Genomic DNA, 21,304 nt, shown 5'->3' with positions numbered 1-21,304 from the left:
TTTCGAATGCCCTGGTCAGCCCAAGTCTTGAAACCTGTCAAGCCAAGTCAAGGAACTAGCTTTTCTGCATCAGAAACCGGTAACATATTTCGTAACTTGGCAATGTTTCTAAGATACCTATGTCTGGTTTAAATTTTTCATTGCCCCAAATGGGACTAAAACAAGATAAAGGGTAGAAGGCTTTCAATTCTGATGAATATAAACACAAATTTAAAGGCAGGCCAGAATTTATGGCAGCTGATTCCATATCCACCCAAGACAGGCAGTCCTGAGATAAAAAATAATACATAACTGTTCTAAGTTGCACAGCCCAGTAATACCCAGTAACCTATTTACATATTTACTGACATCGCTCGAGACTTACTGATATAAAAATTATAATGAAACTTTATTTGGAGTAATCAGTGTTGGGGAAAATTACTTTTAAAAGTAATGTATTACAATATTGCGTTGCTCCATAAAAAAGTAACTAATTACGGTACTTAGTTACTTTTTATGAAAAGTAATGCGTTACGTTACTTTTGCGTTACTTTTAAAATCTGGACAGGGCTTGCTTGTTTGTTTTTAAAATAAAAAAGTTATATTTTTAGCAAATATAAAAGCCTTTTCACACCAAAAGTGAAATTAATAAGCCTCAGGCTGAAGGGAAAGTAAATTTACGTCCGTACCGTAGAATGCAGAAGAAGAAATATCGACACACTTTCCATAAGCATAATGGTTTTTATACTGAACTAATCTAATATTTTCTATGATTTATAAGCTTTTTTTCTTTTGGGGCCCAATAAAATAGCTCCACAATGTCAAAATTTAAATGATTTACTACCTTTGTGGGGACATTTGCCATCATAAGCAGTACACATACACACACACACACACACACAATTTTACTTCATATTCCAACTTTGGCAATGACAAATGTATTCTATTCTTTTCAGTTCTGTGTATTTCTTTCTTTATTTTAACGCCCTGCAATCAATCTTTTTTGTGACATAATTAGTAATTAATGTTTTTTAATATATATTTCAATAAAAAAAAATTTTATGTTGGGTTTTGGGTTTGATGTTAATTAAAACCTTTTTACATCACATTAATTTCTTGAAAACTTTTTACCATATACCTAGTTTTGAAATAAGATATTACATATCAGCATATTACATGTTAAAGTATTAGAAGTTTGTTTTTAAGTTGAGTAAATCTTTAGGTTTAGTGTTTACCGTTAAAAGTGATTTATATAATTTTAAAATATAAAATATAAGGTAAATATAATTGATATATATTATATTTAATTTACAGTAGAGCTGTAATTTTGTCAAATTAAGCAAAAACTAATTATTTCCTATAGTGTGTATTTGTTATTTTCAACACATCCTATAACTTAATAAATGGATTACATGAAATTTTTCATTTCAAGATGATAACATTTATCTGAAAGTAAAGTTTACCTGTCGAACATTAGCCTGTTTAAATTAAATTATTTTAAACTGAACTAGTAAACCAGATTAAAGCAATGTGTCTAGTTAGACAGTAAGAAAGTGTGTTTTAAATGAGTTTATTATCTAAACTGCCCATAGTTGAAGAATCATCCAATAATGTGAGGCGCAGCACTGTGTGGTGTTTTCTCTGAAGAGTTGTATGACGTGCCTCATCTGTAGTTTTTACAGACTCCTGCGCAGGACGTAACACACGTAAAATGACTTACACACGCGCATGCGCAGGGTCCCCTGGCTAAATGCTAATGCTAGCACACACTGGTTTGCAGCGGCCCTAGATAGCAACAAAATAAACTAACAAATAACCTTAACTCCGAATTTACTCTTTAATGCGAACTTTTACTTTACACCATACTGCGCTACGGCGGTCAGTTAAACGTGCTTCAGTAGTTAATGTTTGGTTACTAAGTGAAAGGGTAGATTATTTTGGCGCTCGGGCGGACCTGTGCTAGTCTAGCTAATGATTCTTACTTCTCAGAAAGTTAACATATAACGGGATAATATGTGGAATATTAAGCGATGAAAAATACCCATCCTGACTGATTAAAAGTTTATCGTAAGTATTTCCCCCCTCATCTATTTAACAGAATATGTTTATCTAGCTAATCCTATCGGCTGTGTATGTTAGCTGGGTTACGTTAATCCAGTTGAATCCAAGAGTTAAAACAGCTATGTGAAATAAACAACAAGACGCTTTATTTGTTACTTTATTTGGTTTATTATGATTTTATTGGGTAACAAAGTTGGATTTGTTCAATTCTGTTTTAACGTTGAGTCTTGTCATTGATAAATGTTTAGATCTAACTTAGTTATGTCGTGTTGAGTTAAATCAGTTCCAAATAACTCAAATTAAATCGAGTTGAATCAGTTTTACTTAACTGATACCGACCCAGTTTAAGTAAACAGTATGCTTTTTCGCTGTTAAGTTGCTCATATTCAAAAACCTTTGTCCGCCTAATAAAAGTTATGTGTTGTGACCAACATGTAAAAAACAAACAGTAAAATGTCATACATAGAGGACCCCTAATGCCTGTGTGTCAGGGTAGATCAAATATAAGATAATTCGTCCTTTTTATGACAAGGCAAGGAAAAAAAAAAGTTCAGGTTGCAAAATGTAATTTGGTGTGACTCCCCAAAACTTGATGTTTATTAATTAAATATAAAAATACATATTTAACAATTTTATTTTTTTTAATGATAAAGGTGTGGCATTTACATAAATGGAAATGTTATTTTTTACTTGCTGTTTAAACCACATGAGTCATTAAATGAAAACCTTTCTTGAAAGTGGAATGTCAGTTTTACAAAACCATTAAAAACGATCATGAATATCAATTTATGCATTTGCTTATCCGAAGTGACTTGCATTGCATTCAAGTTATACATTGGGTCAGTTCATGCATCGACTGGGAATCGAACCCATGACCGTGGCTTTACTGTTTTGGTTATGTAAGAATATAGTCACACACAAAATGTCCTTTTCTGTATGGGAGACATGGTTATGTTAATTGACTGTTAAACAGGTGATGCCATTTTATTTTTATGATGCAGTGTAGTTTGGCTCTGTTAAAATGAAAATACACACCAGTTTCTACCATTCATTTTTAAATCATCTAAATTAATGACAGTAATTATGTTTTTTTATTACAGTATCATGTTTCTCCCCATCCTCTTATAGAAGGTTAAGATGATTTAAAGACTGTTAAAAGATTTTAATTTTTCTATTTATTTATTCTTTTTTTTTTCTCAATCAGTTGTCATATCATGGTATGCTTGAGTGTGAGAACAGAATTGCTTGATGAAAATGTTCCGGGAATGTTTAATTTTCCAAACCATTGTATCCATCAAGATAACTCGCCTCTTCTTTGGGGCCAGAGACTGTTTTCACAGAAATGACTTTAAGATGAGAAATGCTTGTAGACATCATGTGCAGTCGAACTTGAAGCAACATCCTTGATAGTTGGGTTTAAAACGATGGAAAACATAACTATTACACAGATCAACAAAACCCAAGAACTTTGTTTGGTGGAGTTTGATGTGGCAGTGTAAATCGGCCTTTATGCAGTAAACAGTGCTATTCATATATGAAATTATTCCTTTTTTTTTTTTTTATATAACATTATAGAATTGCTTCAGACGCCAATATCACATCTGTAAGCCCTTTCTACATGTAGAGAATGACTTGTTGGCTTTGGCTGGGGAATGAACCAGGGACCCTGGTGGCTGGATCTGGGTAAGAACTCGCATTTCACTTTTTAAAGGGGTCATGTGTTGCATTGCTTTTTACATCAAAATCCATCATAAGTTAGAAATAATTGCCAATTTTCTACCTTGTTTGTGGCCTTCTGATTTAAACATTTATTTTTAGGATCATGTCTCCTTTCAGACTTCAGTGCAAACGCCCACTGCTATGCTTGCGTAACATCTTTGAATAGGAAAACTCAAACGAGCTCTAACAGATAAAGCATTGAAATTGACATGTTACTCATCCTTGTGTGGTGCAACATTACTGTCGGGTCTAATAGAGCATGAGGGTTGCAACAGGAATGAGATTTTCACAGTACAGTAACCGTTTCAGTAAATATAGCGGTGTTATATTATTATTATTATTATCACAGAAATTATTATTACAGAAATTTTTTTTTTCTGGTGCTGTATTATAATTTGAAACTATTTTTACTAAATGTATATGTAAAAAAAAAAATCTAAATCAATTAGAAGGCTGTACAAACTCCACACATGCCAGTGACTTGAGAGAATTTACGGTCTATAAATTTTTTTACTAGCTAAGTGTATTTGCATTATTTTATTAGACAACAGAGTCCGTATTCACAAAACAGTTTATCTTACCACTAAGAGTTCTCCTAAATGAATGGGGAAAGTCGTGACCTAATGGTTAGAGAGTTGGACTCGTAACCCAAAGGTTGTGAGTTCGAGTCTCGTACCGGCAGGGATTGTAGGTGGGGGGAGTGAATGAACAGCGCTCTCTCCCACCTTCAATACCACGACTGAGGTGCCCTTGAGCAAGGCACTGAACCCCCAACTGCTCCCCGGGCGCCGCAGCAAAAAAAAAAAAAGGCTGCCCACTGCTCCGGGTGTGTGTACTTTGGATGGGATAAATGCAGAGCACTAATTCCGAGTATGGGTTACCATACTTGGCCTCACGTCACTTTCACTTAAATAGCAGTAAAAGTTTTTAGTTAAGATCTCTTAAAACCTGTTCACAAAGCTGCTGAGATTAATGGTGTACTCACACTAGGCACGGTTGCCTTGAACGGAGCCCGAGTGCAATTATCCCCCCTCCCCACTCCCCCGCTGGCCTGCACTCACACTTGCACACTGCAGAATCTTTTAATAAACTTACCTCTTTACAGTACAGTGGCCTCTTTGATGTCAGTGCAATGCAAATGTGTGAAAATTGGAAATGAGGGTCTCTAAAGAAGAGAGTACATAAAGACATTGTCTCTTAAAATATCCCATAATTTAGCTTTTTCATGGTATGGCATGGTTAGTACAGAATGTGGTACAACTCTCTAAAAACATAACGTAATATTTCTAAAATGAGAATTGAGACTGTGCTGTCAGATGCTTTCTGGCATGTACATAATGCACACCCCTGCTCTTGGCTATTTTAAAAAAAATGTCCCACCCCAACTTCACGTTTCAATCATAAATGCATCAGCGCTGAGAGTAAAGCTGCGCTCATCAAGCCAATCCACAGGGACTTGAAGAACAAATTAAAAGTTCCTGCAGATTGTTAACAAGCCAGATATCCTGTTTTCCCGTTTACTGTCAGAATCTGAATTCTGCTTCATGCCAGTTGTACAGTGTTACATTTAGTCTTTGTGCTCTAGGTATCAAATGGTCTGAAGAAGCCATGGGAAGCTGTTTTAGCTGTCCAGATAAAGAATCGATCCCTGACAATCACCAGAGTAAATTTAAGGTCAGTATTTCTGTATAAACCTGTGATAAACTCTTATATTAATGACATGTGGCAGATGGAATCGGATAAATGTTAGGAAATTAAGTTATATGAAACAAATCCTAGTCCTTTTTTTTAACTAATTTTAAATCTACATATGACCAAGTTGTTTTTACAAGGGGTCTTTTAGGTCATACAAGATTTACACATGGATATTTATTAAAAGGTGAAAAACCACCATCATGCCTTACTTGCCAAACTAATATGACTGTGAAACATGTTATTGGATTGTACTGTTTTTAATGTAAATAGACAACGGCTTTATTCAGAGGTGTGTCTAACTGATTTATTTAAAAATGTATCACCAGAATCTATTTTAGAATTTTCGTCTAGTGTACGTCTGAAACATGTTTTATAACTTTTTGTTAATTGTATACCTTGTATAATTTATTCAGAGATGGCCATGAAAATAGCCCTGATGCTGGCATGGCGTTAAAAAGTGTATGAATAAATAACATTTAGCATGCCTGTGTTAGATTGTGATGATCTTGTCTGTGGTGGGTTGAGCTCATTAGGTTTGGATTGGTTTGATGTGTTCAGGTGGTGAACGTGGATGATGACGGAAATGAGCTGGGAGCAGGTATCATGGAGCTGACGGAGGACGAACTGGTCCTGCGCACACGCAAATGCGATGCTGTCAAGTGGCCTTACCTGTGCCTGCGCCGTTATGGCTACGATTCGAATCTCTTCTCATTTGAGTGTGGCCGTCGCTGCCAGACAGGTCAAGGTAAAGTTATCATCTCCATCCCTTACTCTCGCACATCATACTTGAGTTTACACTCCCAGTCAAAAGATTTTGAACAGTAAGATTTTCCAAGATTGTCCAAGCCTGCATTTATTTGATCCCAAGTACAGCAAAATTTTGAAATATTTTTACTATTTAAAATAAAGGTTTTCTATTTGAATATATTTTAAACTGTAATTTATTCCTGTGATTTCAAAGCTGAATTTTTAGCGTCATTACTCCAGTCACATGATCCTTCAGAAATCATTCTAATATTCTGATCTGCTGCTCAAAAACATTTATTATTATTATTATTATTATTATTGTATTGAAAACAGCCGAGTATATTTTTTTCAGGATTCTTTGATTAATAGAAAGTTCAGAAGAACAGCATTTATCTTAATAGAAATCTTCTGTAACATTATAAATGCCTTTATCATCACTTTTGATCAATTTAAAGCATCCTTGCTAGTAAAAGTATTCATTTCTATAACCCTTTATAGAAATTATATTTCTATAAAGGGTTATATTCCTTTATATTTCTATAACCCTCTATAATTTCTATATCCCCCCCCAAAATTGATTCCAAGCTTTTGAATGGTATAATGTTACAAAAGCTTTTTATTTCAGACAAATGCTGATCTTTGGATCTTTCTGTTCACCAAAGAATCCTGAAAAAAAATGTACTCAACTGTTTTAAATATTATTAATAATAATAAATGTTTCTTGAGCAGTAAATATTAGAATGATTTCTGAAGGATCATGTGACACTGAAGACTGGAGTAATGATGCTGAAAATTCAGCTTTGCATAAATTAAATTTTAAATTATATTAAAATAAAAAGCAATTATTTTACAAAGTAAAAATACTTCACACTATTACTGCTTTTGCTGTACTTTGGATCAAATAAATGCAGGCTTGGTGAGCAAAACATCAAAAATCTTACTGTTCAAAATCTTTTGACTGGTAGTGTACATAATTACGAGTTTATAAGAAATGCATTTTGTGGACTTGGGAATAATTTGGTACAGACATTTACAGCAATTTGAAGGCTTCCCAAATAAGGTCTGATCACCAGCTCTTTGAAGAATTATTAATGTACAACTGTTAACATTTGAACCCATGCTTTCAAAAGGATGAGCTCAAGAGAGTTTGCATGCTTGATCAGGTAAGTCTGGCTTGATGTGCTCCAAACCATTAGCTTCAACTGAAGGAGTAGCCAACGATTGCTTCCCTGATTAGAATCCGAATTATGCTACATGTTTGTGTTGTGTGTGTTTGTCTGTCCATCATTAGGTGTATTAACTAGTAGGGCTGGACGATATAACCCTAAAATCAAAATCTTGATTAATTGAACATTTTACTTTGATTACGATTAATGAATGATTATTTTATACATTTTTTTGGCCCTCGTAGTTCATTAAAGGTTTGTATTGTAAATATACTCGACTATTAAAGGTGGGATATTTTTTTTCTAATGAAAGAGTGCATTTCTTATCTTTGTGATTTTAAAATAATTGAAGGAAGCAGACTGTTTATGGTTATTTGCTGAATATTTCAAACAATTGAAATCAAAGCACACATTGCTTGAAATGAAGACGTCTTATGGAGAAAAAAAGTCATATTTTAGTTTTATTGTAAAAAGCAAGTTTCCTAAAAAAAAAAGAAAAAAACTTTCAAAAAGAATATTGCCATGTCAAAAGTAGAAAATAACCAGCATCTATTGCAAACAAAATACATTTTAAATATTGTCATGTAGAAAATAGTAGTAAATGTAAAAATTGTCATGTAGAAAATGACTTGTATCTCTTGTAAATGAATTAGGGCTGTCATCATTAACGCGTTAACGCATGCAATTAATTTTACAATCCTTAACGCGTTAAAATAATTTAACGCAATTAACACAAAATTACTGAAGCACAATTTCTATTCTAACCCTTTAACCCAATTTTGCTACTCTGCTTGCGATTAGATCATTTTAAGCTGCTAAACTCCAGGAAAGTTTTCAGTCCAATGATCCAGTAAGTGAATGCATTCAAACAATCCGTCCAAAACAGTGCTAATATAAAGGAAACCAGGCTGATTACATCAGAGGTTGCAGAGAGAACAGAGACTCGCGTTGCGTTTTAAGTGAATTATTAATTCCAGTGTGTTTCGCTTTTAAACACGAGCTCTGTCATATTCTGTGATTGTCTCTGAAGAGCGCGAGCCCTCACATGTCGCAGACTGAACGGATTGTCAACATATCCCACCGCTGTATGGCCAGATGAGACGCAAACTACAGTTTCTCGACTGGATAACCAGTCTCGCTAGTAAAGTTTTGATGGATGAAGACTGCAATCAAGGTAAAGCCGATTGCGGTGGCGTACAGGAGTCGTACAGTAAGCACGCGCGAGTCCGTTATATTAATGCGTGTATGAGTGCTCTTGACGCACTGATCACACATTGTATTTATGCACAGGCACAGACGTTTCCGTACATTCACGTTGTTTCAACACACATTCACGATAATGTTTTGATTTGTCATGTGTATGTTCCTATGTTTAGTTATTCTGAATGGCTCCATGTACTGTAGTAGATATATGTTTAGTTATTCTGAATGGATCCGTGTACTATAGTAGATATATGCAGTCAGCAGGCGGTTGTTGTTGTTTTTTTGGCATCTCCATGTGGTCCTGTTCGGTATCACAGCTTGGCTTCTCTAAAATGTAAAAAAGCTCTTTGCTGTTGCACTATACACATACTATAAAATTCAGATTTTTTTTGTTTTTCTTTCATATGTGCTTATATGGGCTCCTTATATCATTTGGTTCTTTGGTGTCCTTTTGGAGTTTCTAAGTGTCCTTTTTTGGAAAGTCATCTAAATTAATCTTGAAAAAAGCTTGCAGAAAATATAGATTTTTGAGAATCACCCTTTAATTTTTTGTTTTGTTTTGCTGGATATAGCAAACGATGACAAAATAAACATTTGAAACCAGATAAATGGTCTATGCTTAATTTCATGAAGTGTGCGATTAATCACAGAAAAAGGATGTGATTAATCAGATAAAAAAAATTTAATCGATTGACAGCCCTAAAATGAATATTATTTTATAGCAGGGCACCATCTCAGTGATCTTGTCCTGTCACTCTAAATTAGTGCTGCCAAACAACTCATTGTGATTAATTAAAAGTTTTTGTTTACATAATATATACAGAAAGTATTCAGAACCCCTTCACTTTTTTTCAATGTTATTATGTTGCAGCCTGATACGACAATTGTTTAAATTAAATTTTTTCTCATTAATCTACCCTCCTAACTCATAATGACAAAGTGAAAACAGAATTTTAGAAATGTCTGTAAAAAGAAAAAACTGAAATATCACATTTACATAACTTGGTATTTAAATTTATCACCCTTTACTCAGGACTTGGTTGAAGCGGGCTTCATTGCACAGGATATGCGCTGTGAGACGTGTGCTTCCACTCGCTGTTGTTTCAGTCTTTTACTTTAGATATGCTTTAATTTCTTCCATTTAGAATGCAGTTAGAATGCACGAAACTCACGTACTGACAGACTTTCACGTGCGCTTTGTGTTTGTTTGTCCTGAAGCTCGATCGCAGCTCCGGTTAAATGCACTTGCATCTCCGAATACTTTTATGAAATTGCCACTTGCATATAATAACTGACATGGGATAAATACGTCGAATAGAGGTTCTGAATTTTGGTTTCGATTTATTTTCGATGAATCGTCCAGCCCTATTAACTAGAATTTAGTTTTACTTCTTTTTACTATTATTTGCCTCCATTTGCAATAGTTAGTGTCCACTTTTGGTCATTTCATCTATTAGAGCAGAGCAGCAAGTGTTTGTGTTGACGTTTTGCAGGGATATTTGCCTTCAAGTGTTCACGTGCCGAGGAGATCTTCAACATGCTGCAGGACATCATGCATAATAACAGCATCAGCGTCGTGGAGGAGCCGGTGTTTGAGCCCACCCTCACACAAGCTGAAGCAGAGCTTCCCCTCACACCGCACACACCAACCAGTACGTCTGCACTTCACTCAGACATCAGCATCCATAAGAGCTGTGAATGAGTGCAGCTCCACCAAATAAATACAGATCACATCATCTCACTATTGCCAAGATATTGAAAGTAGCGGTTGGTTTTTTGAGCTGACCTGTTCTGTAACTTACCAGGTGTACCTCATGAAACTTCCGGAGATGTCTGTAGACCATATTCCCCACTCCAAAAATATAAAGAAAGAAATACATTTTATTTTTCTTAAACTAAATTAAGCCTTTTTTAAGACCATTAGACTTTTTTTTTTTTTTACATTGCAACATTCCAGTTCTCATTCATGTAAATGTCTCAAGAAACGGCTAAAAACACATCTCTTCCATCTTCATTTGACCCTCTTAACTCTAGCACTCTATTTGAATTTATTCGAATTTATTTTCGAATTCTATTCGAAACTTTATTTATAAAAAAACACTTGAACTTGTAACACTTGTACTCTATTCTATTTATTTTCTAACTACTTTTCTTTTTATTTAAAAAGAGACCCTCTAATACTAGTGTTCCCCATTCTTTTTTCTATTCTATCTACTTGTTTTCTTTTTATTTATTAAATAAAAATTAACTTGCGTACTGCGTTAGTCTAACTGAGACTTGTCACAGCACTTACATATTATTGCTCTTTTGTTGATTTTGATTGCCCTCATTTTAAATGACTAAATGTAAATGTAAATGTAAAAATCTAGTTATTACAGAAACATGCCAAAAAAATATTAATATTGTGAAGTGTTTTTGAAGTGTACCATGGTATTTTTTTTGCATGGTCTTTCATTTATGGTGATTTAAATGCATAGAACAGTTATGAGAATCTTTTTTTTTTTTTGCTTCAGCTCCTGGAAACCTCCTCCCTACCTTACCAAATGGCAGCTTAAGGTATCCCTCGTTGGGGGATGCGTCCTCTCACCCCTCTAGTCGGCATCCGTCAGTCGGGAGCACGTGCCTCCCTTCACTGGGCGAGGAGTCCACGCACCTGCTCCTAGCTGTGGAAGAGTCTGTGAGGGTAAGTGGAAATGTGATCAGTCTCAAACCCCATTCACAGTCATGGTGATTTAGGTGGTTTTCACACATTTCCTAGCACCTGGTTTCAGACTCAAGTCCTGAAGTCCAGGTCCAAGTCAAATTACTTTTCTTACGTTATCACAAACTTAGCATTGACAGAAACAACCAGCTCTACTGCCTTTTCTTCTGCATTTAAATCTTTATTACAAGCAATCCTGTGGTTCATAAAGAACTTTGTTTTCCTACCTCCACAAGTGCCATCTTATTATTGCCTTGTTTATCTAAAAGTGCCCTTTCCCTTTAAACCTAGCAAAAAAGCCATATGTGTTGACTGTGAAACAGTAGACTTTAATAATATGCATTTATGGTGTAATTACTACATTTTCGTGTCAATCCATGTTCATATTTACTGCAAAAAATGTGCAGTTACTTTAATTCAGTGCTTGCAGCGCAGCAAAAATAAACTCGTAAATGTAAATGTCTACATTGGGAAACGATCTCTGCACTGCTGCAGACGGAGTACCTCACCTTCAGCATTATAATTATTTCACCCGCGCTGGACAGAGACTGAGACGGCATGTCGTGCCAAACCTCTCACAGCAGCGTCATCAGCTTGAGATCGGCCTTTATAGAGACCGCCGATCAATTATCGCCCCCAAGCGATTATCGGCTGATAGTGATCATAGCCGATCAATCGGAGCAACCCTATTATAAATAAACGTGACGTGACTTGACATTTTGCTGGAGTGCTGAACTGCAGAGCTCATGCAAACATCACATATCGCTGTAATCAGATGCGTTCTTAACTGCTGCTTTCTCACCGCTGTCAGTTTTTGTTGTGTTTATTTCGTTATTGAGAGGAAAGCACGCAGCATGTATTTTCGTATTCATCCAAACGCAGCTCAGCAGCTTCAGGCTCAGCTGCGTTTGCTCTGAAGCGCTGTGTCTTTACAGCTGAATTACAGTCTTGTGCTACAGCGCCACACTGGTCAAACTGCATTATTGCAGGCTCTTACATTAGATCATATGAAATCAAACGATTACTTGACAACAACATATTTGTCGACGATTTTTTATTGTAGACATTGTCAATAATGTTGTATAATCGTCAGCCCTATATGTGACCCTGGTTCATAAGACCAGTCAGAAATTGAGATTTATACATAATCTGAAAGCTGAATAAATAAGCTTTCCATTGATGTATGGTTTGTTAGGATAGGTCAATATTTGGCCGAGAGACAACTATCTGAAAATCTGGAATCTGAGGGTGGAAAAAAATCTAAATATTGAGAAAATCGCCTTTAAAGTTGTCCAAATGAAGTCCTTAATGCATATTACTAATCAAAAATTAAGTTTTTATATATTTACAGTAGGAAATTTACAAAATATCTTCATGGAACATTAATATCCTAATGATTTTTGGCATAAAAGAAAAATCAAAAATTTTGACCCATACAATATATTGTTGGCTGTTGCTACAAATATACCTGTGCTATTTATGACTGCTTTTGTGCTCCAGGGTCACACATGTCATATCACCATTTAAATGTAATAGTCACCAAAGCATGTCTCATGTCTCCTCAGGGGCACACATATGTGAACACCACTGGTCTGCTGGAGCAGCACAGCCCAAGTGTTTTAGAGGTTCCTGCAGAACTGAATGTCTCTTTATCTGACGGAGAGGAAGCCGTTCCTCAAGAGGCCCCTGATCCCGGCCCTCGAGTGCAGCTGGAGCCTGATGGTGCTCGCTTTGTGTTGGGCCCAACTCCAGTGCAGAAACAGAGGCAGAGAGAGGCCAGCTTGTCAGGAGAGCAGAGCCCCGGGAGCAGCTCGGCCCAGAACTCAAATGGGAGTGTGGTTTCACACCCGAGTGGCACGGACGTGAGCGACAGCACTAGATCCGAGGAAACCTCTCCCAGGGCTCCGGAGAACTTCACTGTCTCTCGCCGCCACGCTCCTCTCACTCCCGACACCAACGCCAACAACTCGGCCCAGCGGAGGACGGCTCTGCTGGACTACGAGAACCTCCCCGCCCTGCCGCCTCTGAGAGAGCACCCCAAGGGCAGCTCCGAAGACGAGGACGGGGAAGAGGCTGTCAACGGTTTCCACAGCCCCGACCCCACTCACTACTACATCAACACCGAGAATGTGACCGCGCCTCTCAGCGCTAACAAGCTGGAGTCGGCCCGCTGGCGGGATCGCTCCGCGCCGACCTTCTTCAACTTTGACTTCCGCCGCCCCTGTTTGGAGACTCACAGACTGAACTACATCGAGGTTGAGACCGAGATGGAGAACTCCAGCAACCCTCAGACCCTAAAGACGCCCACTTCGCCGCTGCCCCAGACGCCCACGCGCAGGACAGAGCTGTACGCGGTCATCGACGTGGAGCGCACGGCTGCCATGTCCAGCCTGCAGAAAGCACTGCCCCGTTACGACGGTACCTCCAGGAAAACCCGCCATAACAGTGTTGACCTGCCCATGTGAACACTCCTCAAACTTCACCAGATCATTCCAGAGGCAGGTGGACTTGGTATTGGGGTTGCAAAGGGGTGGTAAATTTCCGGAAACTTAACAAAAACCCATGTAAGATTCCAAAAAAAATCCCGGGAAATTTTCCAGAATTTCTAGAATGTTTGCGAAATTTACTGGAAAATGTCCACCTTTTTGCAACCCTGCTTGATATTAGGGCTGGGAAAATAAACCGAGAAATTGATTCTGCATCGATTCTGAGATTTTCCAAATGCATCGCAATTCTTTCTGGAGTTGATTCTGAACTTAGTTTTGAACAGCAGATGCTTTAGAAACAGCCGTACTCTGCTCGTTTCCAAATCCTTAAACACACTTGAACCTAAAATAATCATTGATAAAATTCAAAAAGGTTGAAGCGAATTACAAGGGTGTTCACAGTGAGCTACATTAATCTGACGTCATAAAAGCATTCTGAGCCGAGGTGAAATTACAGACTCGGCCGAACACACAAGCGCTCTTCAGTGCGCTTCTTCATGAGCATTTGAGTGTGCGGATAAAAACTAGAGTAGATCATCATCTGCTGTTAAAATCTAAGCTCAGAATGCGATGCATTCGGAAGATCTCAGATCGATTTATCGCTGCAGCCCTACTTGATATCACAGAAGTGGTTTTGTTTGTAACGCTCGTAGGGATTTCATGTAGTTAAAAGAGTGTCACTCTGTCTCATGTTGGCTTGAGAAGATTAACAGAGGAGCTCGCCATATACCTTCATTTTATTCCTATGGTAATATACTACTACTTTTCTTACACTCATTTTTCAGTGCCTGTTTATTTTTGTTTTATTATGTTAATAACAAGGTTGGACAACATTCCACAGGTCCATTCCGTATCAGTATTACTGATCATGTTTTTTTTGCCTTTATTTACCCTTTATCAAGTGACTAAGTTGTTTTAAAACCTGTATCTAAAGATAACTTCACACACTACATTTTGAATTTTTGGCTTCATATAGTAGATTTCAATACGTCGCACAATAAAAGTCTATTTTGTTTCATTGGGGTTTTTAGTAGCACAATACATACACTATGACCTGTCCTGCCATAAACATGCTTCTCATACCCTAATATTATCTGGGTACTGTTTAGCGGGATTGCATTTCCATTTTGTGTCTCTAGTGTCATCGGATGGAGATCCTATTACAAGTATCCACAAAAAAATGGAAAACACCACTTGAATATTGTATCAGAGGAAATGTAATTTCATCAAATTGAGTTTTTCGGCCTTGATGAGTGATTGTATGATGATCGCAGTTAATCTGGACCATTTAGGATAAAAAAAGAGTAGCAGTATTTTGTAACTGATATGGAATCGTATGGGTAGCCAACATAAAATTGGGTTAATAATATTGGAGTTTGTAGACCACTATGTGCTGCATTTTACATGCACTATGTACATGCAAGCTTGTTTATGGATACTGTTGGATATCCTGCTGGTAATGTATTACAGTAATCTAGTCTTGAAGCCATGGATGTATGAACTTTTATGTTTAAGGAACAGACAGCTTGCAGGATTTTGTGTTTATTTATAGACATACCCACAGTCAAAAAGCAAGTTTTAAAGCTCCCGCAAAAATAGTGCGATGGATAATTGCTACCATTTACTGGTAAGTGCATCTGCCAAAATGCTTAATGATTTTTGAGTTGTTCCATAAGCAAGCAGTGTAAACAAGGTTTTTTTTAATACTGTCATAAAAGCATCATACGAAGTCTTTGATTTGCTGCGTTACAGTTCCAACTTAAATTGTATAATTTCAGTTATTTCATAGCAATAGAAACAGAAAAAGAGAAAGAAATTGGCCAAACACCTCAGGTAATATGTCTGTTTATTTTGCATTTGCTCATAATATCTACGGAAAGCACTCTCATTTGCACACTACTGAAACTTTGCACTACATAAGGAATGATTGACGGAGAACTGTTTATTCTGTTTTGCAAAGCAGAATTACTTTTTTAATTATTCACTGGTTCAGGGTCAGTTTTTCCATGCTCTTGGCAGCAGGTGCCACTGAAGATTTTTTTTCTACCTTTTTTGTGAGCTACATTGGTTTTAACCAATCATGAAATTATTAAAAAACTAAACAATCACAGAACATTTCATGTATCTCAAATTTTCGGGCTGAAAACATGATAATTGTAATGTCATGGAATTGCCAGAATTGTCTGATCCCTCAAACCTTGTTACCCTGTCTGGCTACGTAACCCGAGACATGCTTTTCGCTTTCTACTCCCTTAGCACTGTTTCAGAAGAGAACAGTGTCTGATCACATCTGTTCTTCTGCTGCGTGGAGCGGTGGAGGAAGCAAATGCCTGAAGAGGCACGCATGATAAATCTCTGCGAGGACAGCCAGGTCAGTCACATAAACACTTCAAAGCATGATAATGTTGGACAGACTGGAAATAAATGAAACTGGAAATTGAAGATTGCAAGTCATAAGTTACTTTTAAAAGTAATGCATTACAATTTTGCATTACTCTCTAAAAAGCAACTAATTGCGTTACATAGTTACTTTTTTTTACATTACCTTTTTTTCGTCTGGACTTGGCTTGCTTGTTTGTTTTTAATGTAAAAAGTTACATTTCTGGCAAATGTAAAAAACCTTTCACACCAAAAGTGAAATCAATAAGCCTCAGGCTGAAGTGTAAATGCAATCTTATGATAAAAAGACACATCGAGACACGATATTAAACTGGCATGTGTCTGTAAGAGCTTTAGGATTGGTTTGAGAAAGGAGTGAAACTGAATGGAAAATCCTATTGTCGTTTTTGTTTAAAGAACCAGGGGGAAGTTTTTTTTTTATTAAATATTTATTTGCCAAAAAGACATGTAACATTTTGAAAATACAAAATGTAACAATTTCCAATGTCATAAAACATGAGTAACATTTTTAACATCAAGCACTATATGATGAACATTAAGGATAGCATTCATAACAAAAGACATTAAAGAAAAGATATTCACATATAATATATGCATATAATAAAATATTTTGGTAGATCTACTTTCACAGGATAAACAAGATCCCTCGGTTTTGGACAAAAGAATCCCATCTTTGAGTGACAAGTCCCTCATGAGACATATCAAATTTCTTTTTAATTTACATCATAAAGGGGTTGGAAATTTGATTGTACCCGGTCTGACTGATTTATACTGACTTAAATTGTATTTACATTTTAATATTTATCTTTTTAATATTCATTTATTTACATTTTTTGGTTCAGGTTTCAAGATTCAGGTTTATTCCTATAATTCCGATGCCTTAAAAAAAGATTATGTAAATCCACTGACCAGAAGAAATAGAAAGGGAGCCGCCGGATCTCCCTGCTTTATGCCTGGGGAGATGCTAAATCTACTGTTTCAGTGTATCGGCCTTTTAAAGTATATTGACCAAAACCAAAAAGATCTAATAAATCAAATTTAAAAAAAAATGCTTTACCGTATAAAAGGCTTTGTATATATCTATAGAGTGTAACTGTTAAAGGTTATGTAATCCTTATAATCAATTAAATCTGAGATTAGTCGAAATGGTATTACTAATATGTCGTCCTTGCATGAAGCCAGACAGACAATTGACACCAACTTCCCTGCAGCACTCTATAATGCTTTTATAGGTAGATTTACAATGTTTTCGTTGCTAAATATATAGTATATCCGTATAAAAGGCTTTGTATATATCTATAGAGTGTAACTGTTAAAGGTTATGTAATCCTTATAATCAATTAAATCTGAGATTAGTCGAAATGGTATTACTAATATGTCGTCCTTGCATGAAGCCAGGCAGACAATTGACACCAACTTCCCTGCAGCACTCTATAATGCTTTTATAGGTAGATTTACAATGTTTTCGTTGCTAAATATATAGTATATACACACACACACACACACACACACTGAACAAAATTATAAATGCAACGCTTTTGTTTTTGCCCCCATTTTTCATGAGCTGAACTCAAAGATAGAAGACTTTTTCGATGTACACAAAAGGCCTATTTCTCTCAAATCTATCTAAATCTGTGTTAGTGAGCACTTCTTTGCCGAGATAATCCATCCAGGTGTGGCATATCAAGATGCTGATTAGACATCTCGCCGATCCAGAGCATCCCAAACATGCTCAATGGGTGACATGTCTGGGGAGTATGCTGGCCATGCAAGAACTGGGATGTTTTCAGCTTCCAGGAATTGTGCACAGATCCTTGCAACATGGGGCCGTGCATTATCATGCTGCAACATGAGGTGATGGTCGTGGATGAATGGCACAACAATGGGCCTCAGGATCTCGTCACGGTATCTCTGTGCATTCAAAATGCCATCAATAAAATGCACCGGTGTTCGTTGTCCATAACATACGCCTGCTCATACCATAACCCCAATGCCACCATGGGCCACTCGATCCACAACGTTGACATCAGCAAACCACTCACCCTATGAGCTTTTGAAGGGCAAATGTCACAACATGTTGGGCGCACAATATAAGTAACCTTAGTACAGTACAGTAGGGGAGAGTGGGGCACAACGTAACACTTTTTGTGTAAATCCACATGGGGTTCAGAGTATAATTTTTTATCCACAGTAATTTTACTCTTGTCTAGTACAAATAGGACGCTTTATTTCATAATTACGGTGTATACATTTTTTTTAATTCACCCTCAAAGAATGGAAGTGAAATGTGACAACATGCCCCGTAGGTGGGGGACATTGTAACGTCTGAGGGGCACGTTGTATCATGACCATATGACCGCTTAAAATGTTATCTGATCTAATAAAAAAATATACAAGACAAGCTAAAATATGTTGTCAATAAAATAAACTTATTAGCTTTTTTAAATAAAATAATGGCGTTTTTTAAAGATGAAAAATAATCAGATTTTGAAGTTTGACAATGAACAATGAACTCTTCTTTGACCCATATATATATATATAGAGAGAGAGAGAGAGAGATGGCTAATGTTTTTGTTTTTTGGAGTCATATACTGCTAGTCAAAAGTGTGACCACATCTAATCTCTAATTTTTTAGCAATATAGTGAATTCACCAAAGCTACAAAAGAACACACAAATAGAAGTAATGGAGTTACAGTGATTAAATTGACAAAGAAATAATGGGGTCCCATACTATTTAGCTGGGCTTTGGCATTAAAAAGATGAAAACATTAGGTGGTCTTCATTACGTATCTGGATGTAAATCATGCATTTTGTAAATGCATTTTTCTGCAGACCGTTTATCTGCCAAAATGTTTTTAAGATCGTGAGAAATATAAATTCACCCGAGTGTGTCCAGAGTTTTTTGGTAGTGCGGGATATACTGAGCGTGTTGTTTGAGGTGTGTGTCCTTGTGTTTGGCAGGTGTTGGACTTCACTTCGGCGGTGTGAAGTATGCAGACAGTGCAGGGGGATTCTCATATGAGGACAGCGGGAAGCTCCTCTCAGTCACCAGCAACAGATTCATCCACTGGTGAGAGCTCACGGATACATGCTTCAACACTTTTCAGACTCTCTTTTGATACAACTGTATCTTAATTGTTTTTATAGTTTCTTCAGAAATGTCCGATTAGTCAGAGATCATCTCTTTCAGCTGAGATCTATCAGGTTCAGACTGCTTTGATTTTGATTAGTTGAGAGTAACTGGAAGAGCACTAGAAACCTTTACTGAAGTTGACTTTAGTCTTTACTTGATTGTTATAGTTGCATTCAAAATTACATTTCATTATTGGTTAAATGGCAGATCACAGTGAAATCTAGTGCAGGGCTCGAAATTAACTTTTTTACTTTGTAGCACTGGTGCTCCCAACTTTAAAAACTTAGGAGCACCAGCAAAAATTAATGGGCACCAGAACTAGAAGTTATATATTAACAGATTTCATCTTTACATTCTTAACTTTAATGCAGATTTTATATTGGTTAATATTAGGTGACAGCTAACTACAGTGGGAAATGCAAAGGGCTGAAGAAGAGAGAAAATGAATAGAAACACTGACAAATTTCTTTCGTAAACCAGTTAATCTGAGTTTGGTTAAACAGAGAGAGAGAGAGAGAGCTCCTCTTTAGCGAGGGTTAGGATGGTGTATGCAGTGTTAAATTTTACATTCAGCTCTGCCAATTGCACAGAAAGGCTGGCAGCTAGGGGTGTGCGATATTGACAAAATTATATCTCTATATTTTCTAGGATTTAATCGATAACGATAATTAGAAGATATTTTGCTGAGTGTGTTATTGTGCTGGTGTCTTAAGGACTACCGTGGACAGCTGACTTTGATATTCTTCATATTCTGTGTGGTGGTCAGTTTACAGCAGTGATAGAAATTAATCATTTCCAATAAGTTTAAATTGATTTGTACCTTTTATGGTCATTTTGACAATTAAGCAATTTTTTTTTCTTAAAGTGTGCATCCTCATTTGAGTGAAATTCTTACATTTAATCAGTCAATTAGAATAATAAGACATTTGGGCTGTTATCAAGCAAATGAAATCAGTATCAACAAAATTCATCTTTGAATTTTTAATTTCTGAAATGGCATTTAGATGCATTTACACACTGCTTAATGCAGGACATAAATGCATTTAACCTGCAGTTACACATGCATATATTATGTTTTAATACTGTAAACATAAAACGGTGAATACTGATATTTGAAATTATAAAAAAAATTTCCCTCATTTCTTCACTTTCAAATGGCTTGTAAAAGTGCGTGCACATTTTACTTTCACTTTCAAATTAGTGGCAATTCGGCGTTGATTCAATTCAAGCAACAACAACGTCAAACTCAGAACTTTTAACAAAACGAATAAGAATACACCATATATGCCTAATAAAATAACAAATTACTTGGGCTACACAAAGTTTAAATGGGTAAATAAAACTGAAAATCAGCAAACACTGTGGAACCAAATAAATAAGAAACATAAAACTTTTATTAGCAAAACGAAATAAGAAAGCTTGGAGGTACGGCAGGTACGGCATGTACACCTTGATGTAAAGTAAAGTAAAATAAAATACACAGTTTAAAGGGGTCATATTATGTGATTTAAATTTTTCCTTTCTCTTTGGAGTGTTACAAGCTCTTGGTGCATAAAGAAGATCTGTAAAGTTGCAAAGACTAAAGTCTCAAATCCAAAGAGATATTCTTTATAAAAGTTAAGAGTCAACCACGCCTACCTAAAATGGCTCATTCTAACACGCCCCCACATATCTACATCACGATGTGGGAAGATTTGCATAACGCCGCCCAAATGTTCACGCAAAGAAAGAAGGCGTAACTTTTATTCTCACTGTAGTATTGTTGTTGCCGCCGCCATGTCTTGAAGGCGCTGTGTGTTTCGTTGTGAAAGCGAAACTACTTTGTTTGGCCTTCCAAAAGAGGACGATATTGCTTTGTCATGCCTGGAGCTGATCCGTGCTGGTCGCTGAGGAAATACAACAACTTCACGCTGTGGATTGCCGGATCGGTTTTCACCGTTGACGAAGCGGAGTCCAGCCCGGGGTCGTCACATGTGGTTGCCGCAAGCCCTCCGGACGCTCATTCATCGAATT

The 21,304-nt window shown here is 36.6% G+C and overlaps 2 protein-coding genes across 2 annotated transcripts in view; both read left to right on the top strand.

Moving 5' to 3' along the window:
• Positions 1 to 1,722: 1,722 nt before the first annotated feature.
• On the top strand, positions 1,723 to 14,093 carry LOC107560081 (fibroblast growth factor receptor substrate 2-like). Its single transcript, XM_016244132.1, has 7 exons — positions 1,723 to 2,046; positions 3,616 to 3,723; positions 5,345 to 5,433; positions 6,013 to 6,199; positions 10,064 to 10,222; positions 11,084 to 11,253; positions 12,837 to 14,093. Exons 2-7 carry the CDS (start codon positions 3,693 to 3,695, stop codon positions 13,734 to 13,736), a joined length of 1,536 nt encoding a protein of 511 aa, XP_016099618.1. The 5' UTR covers positions 1,723 to 2,046; positions 3,616 to 3,692; the 3' UTR covers positions 13,737 to 14,093.
• A 4,914-nt stretch (positions 14,094 to 19,007) lies between these two features.
• The window catches only part of nup160 (nucleoporin 160), an 89,455-nt gene continuing 87,158 nt past the window's right edge, over positions 19,008 to 21,304 (top strand). Inside the window, exons 1-2 of the mRNA XM_016244124.1 lie at positions 19,008 to 19,021; positions 19,097 to 19,228. Of these exons, the coding sequence (XP_016099610.1) occupies positions 19,008 to 19,021; positions 19,097 to 19,228 (146 nt within the window). The remainder of the gene's footprint in view (positions 19,022 to 19,096; positions 19,229 to 21,304) is intronic.

Source organism: Sinocyclocheilus grahami, unplaced genomic scaffold (assembly GCF_001515645.1).
Source record: "Sinocyclocheilus grahami isolate Dianchi unplaced genomic scaffold, SAMN03320097.WGS_v1.1 scaffold709.1, whole genome shotgun sequence".
Classification (NCBI taxonomy): domain Eukaryota; kingdom Metazoa; phylum Chordata; class Actinopteri; order Cypriniformes; family Cyprinidae; genus Sinocyclocheilus; species Sinocyclocheilus grahami.
Note: the sequence above shows the minus strand (reverse complement) of the source record. Positions and strands in the feature narration are given on the sequence as shown.